At 38.3% G+C, this 19,662-nt stretch overlaps 1 protein-coding gene across 1 annotated transcript; it reads left to right on the forward strand.

The window, feature by feature from the left end:
• Positions 1-12,879: 12,879 nt before the first annotated feature.
• Positions 12,880-18,055, forward strand: pdca (phosducin a). The gene is made up of 6 exons (XM_036134921.1): positions 12,880-13,146; positions 14,614-14,671; positions 16,069-16,205; positions 16,289-16,508; positions 16,616-16,728; positions 17,648-18,055. The coding sequence occupies exons 2-6, from the start codon at positions 14,626-14,628 to the stop codon at positions 17,834-17,836; spliced, it is 705 nt and encodes a 234-aa protein (XP_035990814.1). The 5' UTR covers positions 12,880-13,146; positions 14,614-14,625; the 3' UTR covers positions 17,837-18,055.
• Positions 18,056-19,662: the final 1,607 nt, after the last annotated feature.

The raw sequence follows: 19,662 nt of genomic DNA on the forward strand, positions 1-19,662 counted from the left end.
TTTGAGGCACTAGTGGCTCATTTTTTGAAAGTAGGCCGACAAGAGAGGGGTAGAGGGAGGAAGACATAGTTCTTCCTAAACTATTGGAGCATCCCCCAATTGTATTTTTAAGTATTGCTGTCCTCATCTTTGTTACGGGACTAACATAAAAGGAGGAAATGAAATGAGGAGGCTAAAGGGCCTTTTAATTAGGTAGTTTCTACCATTTTGAAGTTATGTACATTTCAGACTGTTAAAACCTCATGGTGAGCCCAGACCAACATAACAAACAAAACAACCCTAACCAGAAAATAAAAGAACTTCACTAGGCACCAATAAAAGAAAAATAGAGCAAAATAAAATAAGAGTTGCCCACATTCTTCATTTTTGGCACATAACACCTCTTGTAACAGAAAGCACCTGCAGAAATGTTTAAGCTGTTAGCTCTTTCAATGAAAAAGTTATAGGTGGATAAAAAAATATCGGGGTCAGTCTGCCAGAATATGTATCCCCTTCAAAAATGGACTAGCGGTAGCCCACATTCTTCAATCTGTATATAGTTGACATGTATAAATAAAGAGTACATTTGTTTAAAATTTGAACATTTCTTGGCATTTCATAATTAGAACAACATGCATAGATTTAACCTCTCTCGGTGCTCTCTAGGCAGTTCATACATTTTCAGCAGACTAAGGAAGGCTTGATGTCACCTATGCTACTGTAATACATCAAAACAAACATTGCTGAATTAAAAAAAAAAATCACCTGTAATCAGGGATACATATTCTGGCAGACTGACTCCGATATTTTTTGTATCCCCCTGTAACTTTTTCATTGAAAGAGCTAACAGCTTCAAATTTTCTGCAGGTGCTTGTTGTTATAAGAGGTGTTTATGTGCCACAAATCTAGAATGTGGGATACTGCTAGTCCATTTTGGAAGGGGATACATATTTTGGCAGGCTGACCCCAATATTTTTTGTATCCCCCTGTAACTTCTTCAATGAAAGAGCTAGCAGCTTCAAATTTTCTACAGTTGTTGGTAATTGTAAGAGGTGTTTATGTGCCAAAAATCTAAAATGTGGCATACTGCTAGTCCATTTTGGAAGGGGATGATAGAGTCTATTTCCAGCATACATTTCTTGGCGGACTTTGTGCAAGAAGAGGACAGCATATATATATATATATATATATATATATATATATATATATATATATATATATATATATATATACATCAACAATGCAGACGACTGTCGACTGTGGCTCTACGCTCTTTCAGGAGGAGTGAATGCTGCTTGGAGAGACTTGATGCAACCTGCTGGGTTTCCTTAGAGATGAAACTTTTTGACCAATCGTCTGGTCAGCACTTATAACAATGGGCTGCAGTGCTTGAAATCAAAAAAACTTTTAATGTGAAGTCCAAATATTTTTTAAACATCCTATTCTAATAAAATTGTAATAAAATAGTTTTTTTAAACTCCTCAAATAATGTTTTTTTTTTAAAGTGACACATCTTGTTTTGATAATATGGTTCTTGGCTGAATTAAAATCTCATTATATCTGATAATTTTGCCAGTAACTTTATTCACTGTTCATTTATTTACACTTATAATCAGCTTTATATAATCCATTCATTTGGTTCTATCCACACACAAAAAAGCTGTGATGGACTCAGAAAGGTGGATTTTTAGTTTCAACAGACAGACATGCGACAATCTAATACAGGGGTCACCAACCTTTTAGAAGTTGAGAGCTACTTCATTGGTACCGTGTCATACAAAGGGCTACCTGTAATGACCTTAGAATTACATAAGTCCAAGCTTGCCTTAACTTTATGTAAAAAACATGTTTTAATGCATTTATCATTTTAAATCTATGTAAATACATGTATGATTAAAAAGCAAGTGCAACTATATAAAGCAGCTCACTGGAGGATTGTGCAATTTTTAAACAGGCTTGAGGGCCCCACATGTGGTCCGCGGGCACCATGTTGGTGACCCATGATCTAATAACATAAAGCTAATATTTTCGTGACACATCTGGAGATGACCCCAGAGCCGTTTACTTTCTCAGAACGTGTTACAACAACCAGTCGCGTCTCAGGAATGTTCAACATTTTAACCAATCGTGTTTAAGGTTATAGGAAGCAGCTTCCGGTACATCGACCGCATGGTTCCCTTTTAGCTACACATTGAGTCGGCGTCGACAACAGAAGTTCATTTTTTCCGCGATATGGTAAGTATCTGCGCCTTTATTACAATGCTGTGTGATATTACCACGATTATAAGATAACGTTTTAACTGTTATACCTGTTATAACAACGTAGCCGGTGCTAAGCTAAGCTACTGCCTGGGTTAGCACTGGATTGATTCGTGGTCATAGCGTTTTTATTCATCCGTCGTATCAGTGGCGGCTGGCCCATAGGGGGCGCTCGGGCGCTGCCCTCCCTAGATGTGGAGGGGAAAAGTCAAAATATGTATAGATTTTAAAAGTATTATTAATGTCAGTTTTTACTTAATAGTACGTGGCTACATGTAATAAGAATTATTAAAACACTTCTACTGATTGACTCTATCAGAACCAGAACCAGAAGAAGAGGGCTTTCTACTCAGGGGACAGAGAGGAGCAGCGTAGAGTCCAGCGGGAGCTCCAGTGGAAGATCAGGGCAGCAAAGAAGGATTATGGGAAGAAGATGGAGGAGCAGCTGGCACAGAACAACGTCAGGGATGTGTGGAGAGGTCTGAAGAACATCTCCGGCTTCGGGCAGAGGACCAGCAGGGCTGCAGACGGAGACACCAAGACTGCAGATGAGTTGAACTCATTCTTCACTCGGTTCGACTCCCCCCACACTGGCCCCCTCCTTGCCCTCAACTCTCCACATGTCTCCAACCACCAGCGCTCCAGAGACCTACCATCCCCCCCATCGCCACTCCGATCAACGACCGACCCATCCACACCTCCGGTCCTGCCTTCCTCCCCCCTCACAGTCACACCAATGCAGGTGAGAGGACAGCTGACGAGGCTGAAACAAAGGAAAGCCTCAGGACCGGACGGCATCCCCCCCAGGCTGCTGAGGACCTGTGCAGATGAGCTCTGTGAGGTCCTCAGCTACATCTACAACCTGAGCCTCAGCCTGGGGGTGGTGCCCACCCTGTGGAAGACCTCCTGTGTGGTACCGGTTCCCAAAACACCGCACGCCAGGGAACCGGCCGACTTCAGACCTGTCACCCTGACGTCCAACCTGATGAAGACCATGGAGCGCCTCATCCTTGCTCACCTGCGCACTGTGGTGAGCCCCACCCTGGACCCGCTGCAGTTTGCCTACCAGCCTAACATCGGAGTAGAGGATGCTATCATCTACCTGCTGCAGCGGGCGCTAACCCACCTGGAGACCACCGGGAGCGCTGTGAGAGTCATGTTCTTTGACTTCTCCAGCGCTTTCAACACCATCAGACCGGTGCTGCTGAGAGGGAAGCTGGAGAACGCTGGGGTGGACAAACATCTGGCTGACTGGACCATCGACTACCTCACTGACCGCCCTCAGTACGTGCGGCTGCACGGCTATCAGTCAGAGGTGGCACTCTGCAGCACCGGGGCCCCCCAGGGCAACGTTCTGTCTCCGTTTCTCTTCACCCTTTATACCTCGGACTTCACCTACAACACGGACAGCTGCCACCTTCAGAAGTTCTCTGATGACTCGGCCATTGTGGGCTGTGTGTCTGAGGGGAACGAGCTGGAGTACCGGTCGGTCATCATGGACTTTGTGGACTGGTGTGAGAAGAACCATCTGTGCTTAAACACCAGTAAGACCAAGGAGATGGTGATCGACTTCAGGAGAAGACCCCCACCTCACTCACCTGTGAACATCCAGGGGCAGGACATAGAAACTGTGGAGAGTTTCAAATACCTGGGTGTTCATGTCAACAATAAACTGGACTGGACACATAACACCGACGCCCTGTACAAGAAGGGCCAGAGCCGGCTCCACCTCCTGAGGAGGCTGAGGTCCTTTGGAGTGAGCCGGCCTCTGCTAAAAACTTTTTATGACTCTGTGGTGGCCTCAGCCCTCCTCTACGCTGTCGTCTGCTGGGCTCCTGGCAGTGCAGAGCGGGACAGAAAGAGACTGAACAAGCTGGTGAGGAAGGCCACTTCTGTCCTGGGCTGCACTCTGGACTCAGTGGAGGAAGTGGCTGAGAGGAGGGTGTTGTCCAAGCTCACATCCATCATGGACAACACCTTCCACCCCCTGCACCAGACTGTAGAGGAGCTGAGCAGCTCCTTTAGTGCAAGACTTAGACATCCTGTCTGTAAAAAGGAGCGCTACCGCAGGTCATTTATTCCTGCTGCTATCAGATTTTACAATGCTGCACTATAACTGCAACTGTGACCATAACTGTAATAATTAATGTGCAATAACCAAGGTGCAATAATCTATTTAATACAATGTACTACAACACGTGCAATAATCCTGATGTAGTGACTTCTGCTGCTATCACCACCTGAACATAAGTCAGCCCACATGTATGTATGTATGTATGTATGTACAAATGTATACAATGTATATGCACGTACATACGCGTAGGTGCGTATGTAAGTAGGCACATAGATATATGTATATATTTAAGTATATAGATATGTTTATATATATATATATATATATATATATATATATATATATATATATATATATATATATATATATAGACCACTAAGAATGTAAATGAGACATCATATGCCCATTCCTATTTCCTTTTTTGTATTTTTTGGTATTCTTTCTGATCCATTGTATATATGAAGATTCACTGTATATAACTGAATGCACCTTCCCTACTTTGCAACTTCTTGTATGAGCCGATGTGACGAGTGAATTTCTCCATTGTGAGATCAATAAAGACTATCTTATCTCTTATCTTATCTTATCATTTAACAGTGGATTTCCACCAACAAACGTATCATTTCTCTTCTTCTACACTTGTGGGGCTGTGACTCAAGGAGCCCTACAAGTGTAGCGAAATAAATAGCGAAAAGTATACTGTTGCTAGGGAAGATTTATAAATATCAGCGATATGTACTTTTTTTTTTTTTTTTTTTTTTTTTTTTTTTTTTTTTATTGCAAAAAAGAACATACAAGAACAATATAGAACAATAGTAATTACAAACAGATACAATATCAAAGGGCTTTACAGAACAGAGCAATTATTTTACAATGTCAAAATCAAGTCTGTGCTCGAGGGTTGCAATTCTTTAAGGGCAGTTATGATTTGAATGGCTTTAGCATTTGAACTGAATTTTAAGGATTCTATATAGATATTAATAGAAGATAATAAAATCTGGAAATTAGGTTTTTGTTGTAAATATTTGGAGGTGTGTATATGATATTTACCATAAATAATAAAAAAATTAACAACATATAAGAATTCTGTTTTGACAAGTTGACATTTCTCCATCCCAAATAAAACATCCTTATCTGTTAAAGTAATATTGAGATTTCTTTGATGAAAAAAGAGTGACATATCTCTCCAAAATATTTTTGTATAATTACAATCCCAAAAAAGATGAATAAGCTTTTCTTCATTATTTTTACAAAAAGTACACTTTGGGTCCAAATCCCATTTATATCTTTTTATCAAAAATGCATTAACAGGATAAACATTATGAATAATTTTATAAGAAATTTCTCTTACTTTGTTGTTTATTAAGTATTTTTTAAGGAGCAACCAAGTCCACTTCCAATTTATATTTTCAAAAGTGTTGGACCAATAAAAAACACAAGCTGGTGAAAAAACAACATCTCGTAATAGAATATTTCTTAATCTTTTGTTGGTTGTTTTCTTACTTATAAAAGGACAATCGTAATCAATATAAATGGAGTTTGGATCAAAATTTGGCATTGAGTGAATTTGATGTGTGGGGAAAGATGATAAAAGCTTTAATGATCCACTGGGGATTGCGTCAAACACAACAGCATATTCTTTAGGGGTAACAGGAAATTGGAAAAGTAACATAAAGTCAGAATAAGACAATAAATGACCATTTGGATTTAGTAATTGGTTTACAAGTAATATTCCCCTATCATACCATTTTCTGTAAAAGATTGTCTTATTTTTGTATTTAATGTCTTCATTATTCCAGATATAATATTTATGAGGAGAAAAATTGTGTTTGTACAATAGTGACCAGCTTAACAGCATTTGTTTATGAAATGTAGATAATTTTAAGGGTATTTTGGGTATACTGTAATTGCATCTGAGAAGAAAGGGTAATCCTCCAATTTTGTCAAAGTTGTAAGTGGGAATAGCATTCCATATAGAGGTTGGGTTTTTTAGAAGATTTTTTAAATATTTAATTTTGAATGAATTGTTTAAAGATGTGAAATCAAGGGCTTCAATTCCTCCTTTTTCAACTTTGTTCATTAGAATATTTTTCTTGATGAGATGGCATTTCTTTTTCCATATAAAGTTAAAGTTTATTTTATTAATGTTGGTACTGATCTGTTTGGGAACATCAAGAGCAAGGGCCGGATAGATAAGTCTAGATAAACCATCAGCTTTGACTAATAATGAGCGACCTAAAAGAGAAAGATCTCTCTGGAGCCATAGATTAAATCTTTGTTCAACTATTTTAATTATGGGGTTAAAATTTTCAATTGATCTTATATTTTGATTTTTAATTATTGTGATTCCAAGATATTTAACTTTGTCTTTTATAGGAATGTTGAGGAATGTACCTTTTAGATCAGATTTAATGGAAAGTATTTCACATTTGCTTAGATTTAGAGTCAAACCAGAAGCTTTGGAGAAGGAGTTGATGATTTCAATAGAGTTTTTTATTTCACATTTATTCTTTAAAAAAAGTGCAGTGTCATCCGCAAGCTGGGAAATTACGATATTTCTGTTTGCAACATTCATCCCTGTAATTTTTTCCTTGATTTTAAACGAAAGGATTTGCATGGCCAGAATAAATAGATATGGGGAGACTGGACACCCTTGTCTAAGACCTCTTTTCAAATAAAATCTTTTAGAGCAGCCATGTGACAATTTTACAGATGCATTACAATTCCTGTATAACATTTGACAACTTTTAATTAAGACTTGTCCGTATCCGAATACTTCTAATGCTTTAAACAAAAATGTATGTTCAACTGTGTCAAAGGCTTTAAAGAAATCTAGAAATAATATGAGACCATCCCCCTCTATTAAATCTGAATAATCTAGCAGATCCAATATAAGTCTGATATTATTAGTTATATGTCTGCCTGGTATGAATCCAGACTGAGTTTCATCAACCACTTCTTCAAGAGTATTCTTAATTTTTGTCGCAATACAGCCTGCAATAATTTTATAGTCATTTTGTAGTAATGTAATTGGTCGCCAGTTATCCAGAAGAAGCTTGTCTTTTTGTGGTTTAGGGATCAGTGTAATCAGACCTTGGGTCATTGTTGGTGGGAGTGATCCAGAATTCAAACTTTCAAGATAAACTTGATGTAAAAATGGCGATAGATGTTCTGAAAACTTTCTATAAAATTCTGTATTAAGGCCATCAGTCCCCGGTGATTTATTTAATTTTAATGTATTGATGGATTTTTGGATGTCTTCAAGCGTGATCAAGGAATCACATTGTTCTTTATTATTTTTGCTAATTTTTTGCATTTTATTCAGAGAGTTAATATATTGTGTGATAGTTTCATCAGAACATTTTGATTGATAAAGTTCTTGGAAAAAAGTCTCGCAATAAGAAGAGATTTGAACAGGGTCTTCACAGATGTTATTATTGATTTGAAGTTTCATAATACTGTTAGATATTTGGTGTTTTTTTTCTAATCTAAAAAAATAAGAAGAGTTTTTTTCTCCTTCTTCTAACCATTTCTGTCTTGATCTGATGTACGCCCCTTTAGCTTTGGAAATGTAAATATTGTCCAGGTTCAGCTGTAAATGGTTTAATCTAATCTTTTGTTCTTCAGATAAATTTTCTGGCAGAACATTGTTCAGTAAGATAATTTCTTTTACTACTTCTGATTCTACTTTTCTTTTTCTTTTAGCAATCTCAGCTCCAGTTTTCATTAACATTTTTCGAAGTTCATATTTTAGGAGTTCCCAATTTTTACTAAATTCCTTTTGACTTTGAGCTGTATTCCAATATTTTATAATTGTTTGTTTAATGTTTTCTGCTACTGTTTTATTTTCTAACAGTAAAGAGTTGAGTTTCCAGTAAGCTGTAATTTTATTTTTTCCAAACTGGTTTAATTTAGTTTTTTCAATTAAAATAAGCTTATGGTCTGATAAAGGGGCTGGAAGAATCTCTGACTTAATTTCATCAGCTATTAAATCAGATACAAGCCAGAAATCAATTCTTGATTTAAAGGAGCCTGTTTTGTTTTGCCACGTAAATTCAACTTTGGAATTATTTTTTTGTCTCCATACATCAGTCAGGCCAAAGGTTGACATAAAGTTTTCTAGAACTGTGTTTGGATTTGTATTAGCTTTTGGAGGAAATCTATCTAAAGTATCATTAAGTGTTAAATTGAAGTCCCCACCAATAATAATATTCATATTATGATATTTTCCCAATAAATGATTTACCCCGTTACTTAATCTATCATAAAGTTGCATATTTTCTGCTTTGGTATTGTACCCATATATCGAACTCAACAAAAACATTTCTTCATTTATTGATATAACTAATAAAACAAAATGCCCACATGTATCTAAGAGTGAACATAATACATCTCCCCTGAAGTTGTTTCGTAATATTGCCACTCCTGCTGATTGAGTAGTGCCATGTGCCAGCCATATTTCGTCCCCCCACTGACTTTTCCAGAATTTGGTATCATTTGCAGTTGAATGTGTTTCTTGGATAAAACAGAAATCCGCTTTAAAATTTTTAATGTATAAAAAAGTTGCCTTTCTTTTAGTGTTGTTCCTTAACCCTCGAGCATTGAGTGAAATAACTTTAAAAAAAGAAATGCTACTAAGAATTGTAGCTTCTAACCCTGAAAATTGAGTTTACAGGAATATCTAACAAACTCTCCCAACAGAGAAATTAAAATAAACGGAGCTTTAACGATATTTAAATGTCATTACTTAACTCTTAGTTCTGATTTTCAAGATGTATTTTAATCATCAGCAGGTTCGAGTTCTTTCCTCTTTCCTCCTTTGTCAATAACAAAGGCTCTGGGACCGACGTAGAAGGCTGTTTTCCCTTCTTCGCGTGCTTTTTTCACCAGCGGCCACAGCATGTTTCTTCTCTGACGGTCCTCTGGGGAAAAGTCCTCCTTGAAGCGCAGGTTGTTTGATTTCAGGAAAGATGACTGCTTGGCCGCCTTCCATACCGCATCCCTGTAGTGTCTCATAGAGAACTGGATAATAACTTCTCGAGGACGTCCCGTGTTTGTAACGCGACCCAGCCGGTGTACGCTGTCAATGACGTCTGGTAGTTTTTCTTTGCATTCTGGTGCTGTCTTCTGGCAAATGGAAATAACTTTGCTGCGAACATCTTCTCCTTCTTCTTCATTTATTCCCGAAAGTCTCAAGTCCCACCTTCTTTTATAACGTGAAAGTTCGAGCAGCTTATTTTCCATTAGCAGCACCTTTTTTTCTGATTTTTCAACTCTCCTGACGGTTTCGGTCATCTTTTCTTGCATTTCTTTCATTTCCTCGTGGATATAATCCACCGAATCTTTGAGGTCATTTATGCTTGCTTGAAGACCGTCCGCCCTCTCGTTTATCGTCAACTTTAAAGTTGCTATGATGTTTTCAGCGAAGTCATGGTCTTCCATTGATTTCTGACTTTTAGCCGACATCTTTGTTGGTGTATTTTCTGTGCTGACGGATTTGCGCTTACCACTTGCAGCCATTCTTTGAAGTTTTCAGGACTTCTTTTTTAAGCAACTTTAAGCACACTGTTTAATGAAGGTCTCAGAATAAATGCTTCCCTGCGTTAAAGCAGTAATAACAGCTCCTTATCCAAACAATCTCGGGAGAGCTTGAAAAAACCAACCACTCACGCCGCCATCTTGCTCGGCTCTCCAGCGATATGTACTTGGGGTAGTAGCCCTAGCTGCACAGTGATAGGTGCATTTCACGCGTGACGTCACGAGCTACATACGCGCTACATCCGGGTAACGGTGGTCGGGAAAACAGTACTGTTTTCGCTTACCAGCGTGACAAAACGGGTGCGTACTTTTAGTTTATTTTTGGAATATAAACAATGCCTACGACTTGTTGTGCTCCCGGTTGCACACAGAGGCATTCCAAATCGTCGGATGTACGTTTCTTTCGTTTACCGAAGAAAGAAGAAAGAAATGGATAATTTAAATGAAAGGATGCAGGATGCCAATCGACTGTGACAGCCATCTTACCACGACAGAATTTGCAGTCTACACTTCATCTCCGGTAAATACAACTTAATTTTGCACTAGTCATTGTTCTACTTAAATTATATAAATAAAAAATTATGATACATATTTAAGTCAAGACGTAAATGTTTGTTTCGTAATAATATACATACATGTACAATGTATGCAAACCCTCTGGCATGAGTCTGTGAAAATAATCCTTTGTGAACAATGCTTTTTTTTTATTAATTAAATGCTTATTGTGGAATCGTAGTCATTTTCCAACTTTTGATTTAAATGCATGTACTGGGTTAGGCAGGGAAATCTATTGGCCAGCCCCACCAAGATTTTTTTTCACCAGCCGCCACTGCGTCGTATATATATATTAGACTTTAAAGCTTGGGAAATTGGATATGGAAGTATGTTTTTATATAACAAAAAAACATTTTAAACGTGTTCTTCTCAAGAGAGCAGCCGAGATATTAAAAGTCACAATAAAATGAGCTGAGCTCGTTTTATTGTGACTTTTATTGTGACTAAAAGCTGCTTTTAGTGAAAAAAGTCCACTTTGTTACTGCGTGTTTTTTTTTTTTTTTATAATTTTTGTCAGAAATGCCCAGCAGATGGAAGCAATGTTGTTTCTCTCGTTGGTTGTCGGTGTCACTTCGTCGTTGCGTTTTGCATTAGACAAAGTAGCCCCCTTAAAACAGAACGGGATTATTCACCGGAAACTGGCTCCCTGGTTTAATTTAGAGTTGTGTTCTTTCAAACACAACCTTAGGAAATTGGAGAGAAAATGGCGCTCTGTTCATTTTTTAGCGTCGGTCCAGTCCACACTCCATACCTACGGATCGAAGAACTTACAAGATAAGGGAGGCCTTTCCGCGCTCCTTGTTTTACAATGTTTAGTGGTGAAGTGTATAACTGATAAACGTTGCTTTCTTTTTTTTAAAACTACGGCAGAACAACACCTACGTCTCGTACGTAGGTCACGTAAAGTCGTATTAACCCTTACGCAAAAGTGACGTAGCCTTCTGAATTGGTCGGCTGTCTCTGTGGCGCAATCGGTTAGCGCGTTCGGCTGTTAACCGAAAGGTTGGTGGTTCGAGCCCACCCAGGGACGGTGCGGTTGTTTTTCTTTTCTTTTTTTAGTCGCGTGTTTGGATTTTAAACGAAATGTTTGTTGTTCGAGCCCACGCAGAGACGCAGCGTTCTTCTTTCTTTTTTATAACGTGTCCCGAGAGGTGTCATGCCCGTAGACAGCCAGACAAATATGATGTTAAGAGATTAAAAAAGAAACTTGAAGTTTAAAATCTATTCTGACAATCAAGAAGACAGTATAAAGAAGATAGAACAAGAGGGATGTGTTCATGACTGGACGAATTGGTTAAAGATGTCCTGGCTGTTGCATTCTGTAAAAGCTGAATGATTGAAGAATGACTGAAATAAAGTGCATCGCCATAATACATTTAGGAGCCAATGAAGAAATAGAAGGACTCAGTCAGGTCAGGACAATTTAGGGTTTATTTTTACCCAGAAGATGTAATTAAAACAAGCTTCATTTCACTGAAAAGTCAACCAGCCACATGTTTGCAAAAATAACCCCTAAATCCAGTTCAACAATAAGTGTCATTATAGGCAGGAAGCACTGGATAATGCTATAGCTCTTGTGAATGGACATCACGGCGCATTGCATGCTGGGTAGCTGCGGACATGTTTCCAGACACGCTGTGGACCCGGTTCCTAAAACAACGGACAGTGAAAGATGCAAGTGATATAAGACAAAGATATTGTACTAATAATAGTTTCAATATAGTGGAGTCAGAGCCACTTAAACTTCAAGGTAACACAGGAGGCCACAGATGCATGAATTCAAGCAGCTACAACAGCTGAGCTGTGTGAAATACTCTACAAGCATAAAGTTAAAACTGGAGCAAATCTGTCACAGTTTTGGTCCCCGTATCCGGACTGCAGCTTCAGTTTTAAACTGTTGAGCTCAACATGTGTGCAGTGTGCACAGTCGTCTTGGCCAGAGAAACAGATGATGACCCGGGGCTTAAAGGGAGGTTCCCTGAGGCGCTGAGAGTGTAAAACCTAAGATAAGACAAAAAATGGACAACCTTAATGCTATAATTACAGGAATGAAGGTGACTTTAACAATAGCAGCAGTTATATCAAAATATAGTAGTCATAAATTAGAATCAACATAGCCATAATATTTTATGTTACTCCTCAGAAAGATGTTAATCTTATTAGTTTGCAGACCACATTCAGTGGATGTAATTAGTTAGTAAGGCTCACAGGCGTTGGTTTTAATGCACTTTGTGCCATGTTAAATTGCTCTAACGTCATTGGCTGCAACCAGGGTGAAACACGATTGCAAGGCTCCACCAAGTTCACCCAAAGACAGAAAGAAGAAATGCGGCTGCAAACCTGTGTTCACTCTTCATAATTTCAGAAAAGAAAATCCAGACGGACGTAAAAGATGGACTATAACTGCAGGATTTGTTTTGCACACATTTATTTAATCTTCATCTATACAGGCCATCTCATCTTGAAACCGAGGAAGCTGTCAGGCTCAGGGCGGCTGCCCTGTAGGCAATAAATAATAAATACTGCACCTGTATTATGACTAATCAAATTAGGCCCTGCTACGCTACAGTGACAGGGATGATGAAGATGACGGGGAAGAGGAGGCTTATTCACTCATCTCTGTCCCCACCCTCTGACCAGCTTGTTGTCCCCCCCCTGAATGTTGGCTCATCAGTAAGTAAACTATCGGACTGAGAGGAGAAAAGAATCGGGCTCAACAGGCAAAGATCAATACTAAAAAAGTAAGTCTTACTAGAACTGCTTAGTCTCAAAGCTGCTTGCTAGTTTTTGCTTTGATTGTGTTTGTTCTGGTGTTAAAAATCAGGTTCAGGTTTTATTTTAAACTGTTAGCACCATCTGAGTTTTATTCATATTATATTCAGCAACAAAGTCGCTTTCATTCACTTTTCAATTTGTTCTCAAGCTGTTTGGCTGCGTTTTTTTTTCCTTAAGTTGCACATGATGCGTTCTACAGAAAGATCATTGATATATATATATCAGGGAAAACTCATTAATACAGACTGATCATTTAAAAACTGTGTTTCATGGACAAGATCCTCCAAACTAATGCTTTGAAAGCCTTATGACCTGAGGCAGATTAGGAGCCCATAGTCACCGACAGCTGAGCTGCATCAGCAGCTTTCATGGTGTCTGCCTTTGTGTGTGTAGCAGAGGACTGGTTTGTTTTTAAGCACCAAAACCTAGTTTATGGTCAGTTTTTTATTAAAATTTGACAGGTTCCATATTGTTCTGGTGTGTTCACAAAGAAAAGAACGTTTATGTGCAGGGAAGAACTTAAATATGATGTTTAGTCATTGAGAAGACATGTAACAACTTTAAAATCTGGTTAATTGGTTAATAACTAGTGAATAGCAAAATGTTAATGTTTCAAATGTGCTTCATAGATTAAATCACTGGCATAAAAATGTTTTGTTGGGATTCATTGAATCACAATCTGATTGAGTACATTTTTATTTTATTTGCAATGGATTCGTTTGAGGATTTCAGCAAAACAGCAAAAACAATCTGCCCATGAAAAACACAAACAGGCTTATCTTGACGTATATATGTCATATCATGTATATGCGCATGCATAAGGCGATGTCCTAGGAATGCGTGCATGTTCATAGTCCTGGTAATCTCTAATCTGATAAGTAAACCTCGGCCTGGTTCACAGTAACTGTTTGTGACAACAGGGTGTCTGACTGCATCCTCACCCACAGAAGAAAAGATGCACATTTACAAGGTGGAACGTCTAGCAGTGTTAGTTTTGTGTTATTGCTTGTATTTTCAATAGCCTGTTGGAGGAAAAATTATATAAAAACATCAGATTTGAATCCTCACAGTACATACTGAAAGTAGAAAAATTACATATATAATCATCCCAGCATTTTGATTTAGTGTTATTTGATCAGCGTGCCCATAAATTAAGAAAAAAGGTTACAAAAAACTAATATGTATTGATAATTTTTGCAAATCAATTGATTTATATTTTACTTTTACATTTTATTTATTTATTTTAAGCATGATTTGTGTATTTTAATATGTTTTATGAAGGAATTCTACTTCTTTCTTATATTTATTTCTCTCTTTATAGACAGTAGATGAGGTAAACATGTTTTTACATAAACAGCTGAAGTGGTTGTTTCAGCTGGCATGCTGTCCAGACCTGGTCTTTTTATCGCCATTATTTGTTGCTTTTTCTGCAGGCTCTGTGAAAGATGTCTGTGAACCAAGAAGAAGAGGAGCTACCAGCAAATTTCACAGGTTAGAGACATGTCAGACAAGTGGAAAAGGCCTGCATGCATGAAAAAAAAAAACTTACAGGAATTAATTATCTTGTAAGTTTTTGTACATCTACGTCCGCTGCCCACCTTGATACAGCTGTTCTCTCTAAAGCAGTGAATACTCTGGATTTTAAAGCTAAGCATAATTAGGATTAACCTGACTCCGACAGATGTATTTCGTTCCGCCTAGCTTCACTCACATACATCTGGGACATCGCCCATTGAAAGTGATTTCTCCAACCAATTTTATGGTCTGGCCAATCAGGACGCAGGGCTGGAGTTTCATAGATGTGACGTCCATTGCTATGCAGGTGATTAGCAGATTTAGTTATCATTAAAGCCAGGATGCGGTAATCCATAACAATGTCTCTTTGACTGCATCTCTGCAATCAAACAGCAATAAAATTGTAATTTGCAGTTTTTAAAAAAACAAATAAATCAATGGGTTTTATGTGGCGACGAAGCTGCCATTGTTATATAAATATAAATATTGTACGTTCTTACTGCGAATTTCAGCTGCTGTGTCAAAAACCTTGAGGTCATTTTTGACATAGATTTAAAATCGGACTCGTGGCCTCTGTAGTTCAGTTTGGCTTTTATCCCCTATGCCTTCTAAGGTCAGGCCTTTTTAAAAGCGTTACCTGTAGAAGGCTGTTCATGCTTTTATCACTTACAGAATCGACTCTTGCAACGTCCTCTATATCTGTGTCCTCAACCCTGAATCAGCTTCCACCAGATCTTCAATCTATTCCTTAACTTGGCCTTTTTAAATCAAACCTCAAGCCTGTTCTAGTTCCTGCAGGCTTTTAATACTTACAACTGTGGTGGCACTCCTGGTTTGATCTATCTTGTTTTATCTAATTTGTTTCAATTACCTTGTTTTTAGCTTACTTTTTTATGTTTTCTTCTCTATCTTCCTATGTGTTTTTACAGTCATATGTATGGATGTTGTTAGTCACCGTTATTGTGGATGTGGAAAGAGCCGTCCAGATAAATAAATGATTGATTGACTGATCAACAACCATCTGGTTATTTAAGGGACAAGAGAAATGTGTTCAGCTTTAAACCAACATTGTTAGCGCCGTCAGAAAAAATGGGATAATTCTGGATCCATCTGTATTAGTATTGTTTGTGGTAGTTTGATTTAGTTGGGTTCCCAATAGATTAGTTATGCTTTTGTATTTTTAGAACTGGTTTCAGATGAAATATCAGAATTGCTGGGGAGGCACTTAGCCTTTCTTCACTAAATTCTCCTTTAAAATGTAAAAGCAATCAGCTATTTTAAAAAGTGCAAACATTTTTATTACAGAGAACTTTTAGGTTTTGCATGCCTGTTTGAATTCCTGACATTGTAACATTAAATGCGGGTGTCTCCAGGCCCGAAAGGTGTAATCAATGACTGGCGGAGATACAAGTTGGACAGCGTGGATCAGACCGTCCCCCAGAGAAAGAGAGAGCTGCTGAGACAGATGTCTAACCCTCGAGACGATGACAAGGAGAGACAGAACAGAAAGGTATTTGGAAGCACAATAAGCTACAGTCACAAATGCTGGCAACAAATGCAAGGGATGGCAAATGACATATGTCTTAACCCCAGATGAGCGCTCAGGAGTACGAGCTGATCCAGAACGAGGACGAGCGTTGCCTGAAGCGCTACAGAAAACAGTGCATGCAAGAAATGCACGAGCGCCTGAGCTTCGGCCCCAAGTTTGAATGCGTCCACGAGCTGGAGAGTGGAGAAGCCTTCCTGGAGGTGATAGAGAAGGAACACCGCTTGACCCTGGTGGTGGTCCACATCTACCAGCATGGTGTCAAAGGTCAGGATTTCCATTATGGTGCTTTGCATGCTCATTATAGCACAGTCCCCTTGATCGCTATAGTGTTTTTGAAGTCCAACCACACATGGTCATGTAACCTTTGGCAGGCTGTGAGCAGATGAACTCCTGCCTGGACTGTCTGGCTGCCGAGTACCCGACTGTCAAGTTCTGTCGCATTGATGCCGTGGCAACAGGAGCTGCAGAGCGCTTCTCTTCTGAGGTCAGTGCACTGCTTACAAACAGCAAAAAGGCAGGTCTTCTTATCGATGGTACTGAGAAGGATAGATCCTCTAAAAGGAGTGTAGTACAGGCTAAAAATGCTGTGTCTTTCTGAGTTGATTCCCCTGATGTTTTATCTTTCTTTCTGTTGTTACAGCAACTGACTTCCATATATTTTATTATTTTATACAATAAACCAACACAACCTTCTGCAGAATTCAGTAGTAGAATCAAAATAATACGTGTTTTCCAAATGTTTTACAAATCAAAGTCGAATCAGAGTCTTTTGCATTCATAATCAACCTCTTTATCAGAATCAGACTCAGAATCAGACTTAATCGCTTTACGCAGAGTGATTAAAGCCGCAGGTCTTTTGGGGAAATGTCTCTGCCAGCTTTGCACATTTACAGGCTGACATTTCTTCCCACTTCTTTTCAAAACAATGAAAGCTCAATCAGACAGGACGGAGGTTGTCTATGAACACAATCTTTTATCACAGATTCCTAGTTCTGGATTTGACTGGACCATTTCAATACATGAATTCAAGTTGATGTCAGCCATTCCTTTGTAGCTCTGAGTGTATGTTTATGGCCGTCGTCCTCCTGCAAGGTGAACCTTAGCCGTTCACCAAGCCCAGTTCTCTATGATTGCCATGTAATTAGATTTATTTATCTTCCCATCAGTCCTGACCAATTCCATGCATCCATGCAGCATGATGCTACCACAAACCAAATGAATTAATTCATTTACCATTACTTTACTATTTTTTGTTGTCAATCAAATAATATATAGAAATATACTCAAAGACCAACTCCACCAACCACACTAGGCTCGGTATTAGGTTGGAAAAAAAACTACTATTTAAATCTACCTCAGAGGCCATCAACCCTAACTTTGTGTATCCTTGTTTTTGTGTCCAGGTTCTTCCTACTCTGTTGGTGTACAAGGCCGGCGAATTACTGGGAAATTTCTTGGCCATCACCAAAAACCTCAACGAAGAGTTCTTCGCAACAGACGTGGAGGGATTTCTCAATGAATACGGCCTCCTACCTGAAAAGGAGTTCAGTGCATGTGCTGATGATGAAGATGATGCAGGGGAAGTGGAGTAGAGGAGGACAAAAAGTAAAAGCCACTAAAGCTGGGGGAGGGATGAGGATGGAATGGAAAACGGAGACACAATAGTAAATATCCAGCAGCACACCGTAAATTCTGACTTTACTTAGACACAGCTAGGTGTAAACATGACGGGTGTGGAGAAGTCTGTGCTCAAATACTGCTTGATACAAAATCCTATCATTATACTACAATAAAAGATATTTTCAGTGTTTTCTGTCTGTTGTACTTTTTTTTTTAACTTTTTTTTTTTGTTATAAAATCCGCTAGACCAGCAATTCCCAAACCTTTCAGCTTCCGACCCACAAATTAAGAGTGAAATAGCTTGAGCAAATTAAATGGTACAATGGCATCACAGGGAGCATCGGTAGTCAATAAATTCACTTTATCATTTTGTAATTAAAGTTTTTAATCTCGTGTAACATTCATAGCATGCTATTAACATCTTTTTGTTGCCTAGTTTGATTTTTGAACAGGATTTCAAGACTCCCATATTTGCTGTCAGCCACTGGAAGCTCAATTTTGTCAGATCCACATCGTGATGAGCTTCTAATTCTTGCTTCTTTAAAACTATACTTGGAAAAGGGGAAAGATTAGAGTTGCCTAATTTCTATAATCAAGTAATGAAAAGCAGCCTGTTGCCATGTCTGTTGTGGCTTGTCTTGACAAGCCATTTATAACATATGTTGGCACAGTTTAATATTTCAAATAAATTCAACAAAACTTGCTATTTAACACGACCGCACAGTTACATTTAAATGTTAAGGAGTATTGAATGTTTAACCCAGGACAGTATGCTCAGCTGGGTATGCTATCTTTACCAAATGTAAAAATACACCTAAAACAATTTATTCAATTCAAATTTATTTATATAGCGCCAATTTAGATACAAGTCATCTCAAGGCACTTTCCAAAGTCAAATTCAATCAAATCATCCAGACAGATTGGTCAAAAAGTTTTTACTTAGGAAACCAAGGAGATTGCATCGAGTCTTGACAAGCAGCATTCACTCCTCCTGAAAGAGCGTAGAGTCACAGTGGACAGTCATCTCCATTGTCAATGGTTCTGCAGCAATCCCTCATACTGTGCAAGCATGAAGCGACAGTGGAAAGGAAAACTCCTTTAACGGGAAGGAAAACCTCCAGCAGAACCTGGCTGAGTGTGAACGGTCATCTGCCTCGACCGACTGGGGGTTAGAGAAGACAGAGCAGAAACATGTTAATTTAAACAAACGAGTAAGACAAAAGACATCCAAGTCAGATTTGGTTAGTGGAAGTGTTAAGGGTTACGATTTTTGCTCATATTACTGCAAAGGGAATATGGTTGCATTAGAAAAGACTCTTAAGTCATGGGAGAACAGATAGAGTCCCAATCCAGTCCCTTCTTCCTCCCAGTATTTTCCATGCAGAGCTTCAGTCCACTAATATAAATAAAAAACCTTTTTATGTTTTACAGACAGTGGGAAGTTTTAACCTTCTAATTCATATACCCCCTCTCTTTTAATAAACAATTTTAGAGTATTATCTTAAAGCTGGTTATGGCTTTAAATGTTCAAAAAAATAATATGAGATAATTTTAACGTTGATGTAGTAGTACTCATGGTATTAGTAGCTGAGAAAACATTGGATGCTACTATAAATGTATGTAAGGTGATTGATAAATAAAATTGACGTGGAATGGAAAATTAACCTATTTGAAGCAATAAGTAAGGACGAGTAAGATTTTAAAAAGCGCCTTAATCAATGTAAGAACTTTATGGATTAGAATAAGAAATAATCAAGATATCTATTGCTTGCAGCAATATGAAGAACATAAAAATGTA

This window comes from Fundulus heteroclitus, unplaced genomic scaffold (assembly GCF_011125445.2).
Source record: "Fundulus heteroclitus isolate FHET01 unplaced genomic scaffold, MU-UCD_Fhet_4.1 scaffold_94, whole genome shotgun sequence".
Classification (NCBI taxonomy): Eukaryota; Metazoa; Chordata; class Actinopteri; order Cyprinodontiformes; family Fundulidae; genus Fundulus; species Fundulus heteroclitus.

Bases quoted from the DNA above. Each gene is read 5' to 3' on its own strand.
- pdca (XM_036134921.1), top strand. From the start codon at position 14,626: ATGTCTGTGAACCAAGAAGAAGAGGAGCTACCAGCAAATTTCACAG. The intron at 14,672-16,068 runs GTTAGAGACATG...GGGTGTCTCCAG, and splicing joins GCTACCAGCAAATTTCACAG to GCCCGAAAGGTGTAATCAAT. The intron at 16,729-17,647 runs GTCAGTGCACTG...TTTTGTGTCCAG, and splicing joins CAGAGCGCTTCTCTTCTGAG to GTTCTTCCTACTCTGTTGGT.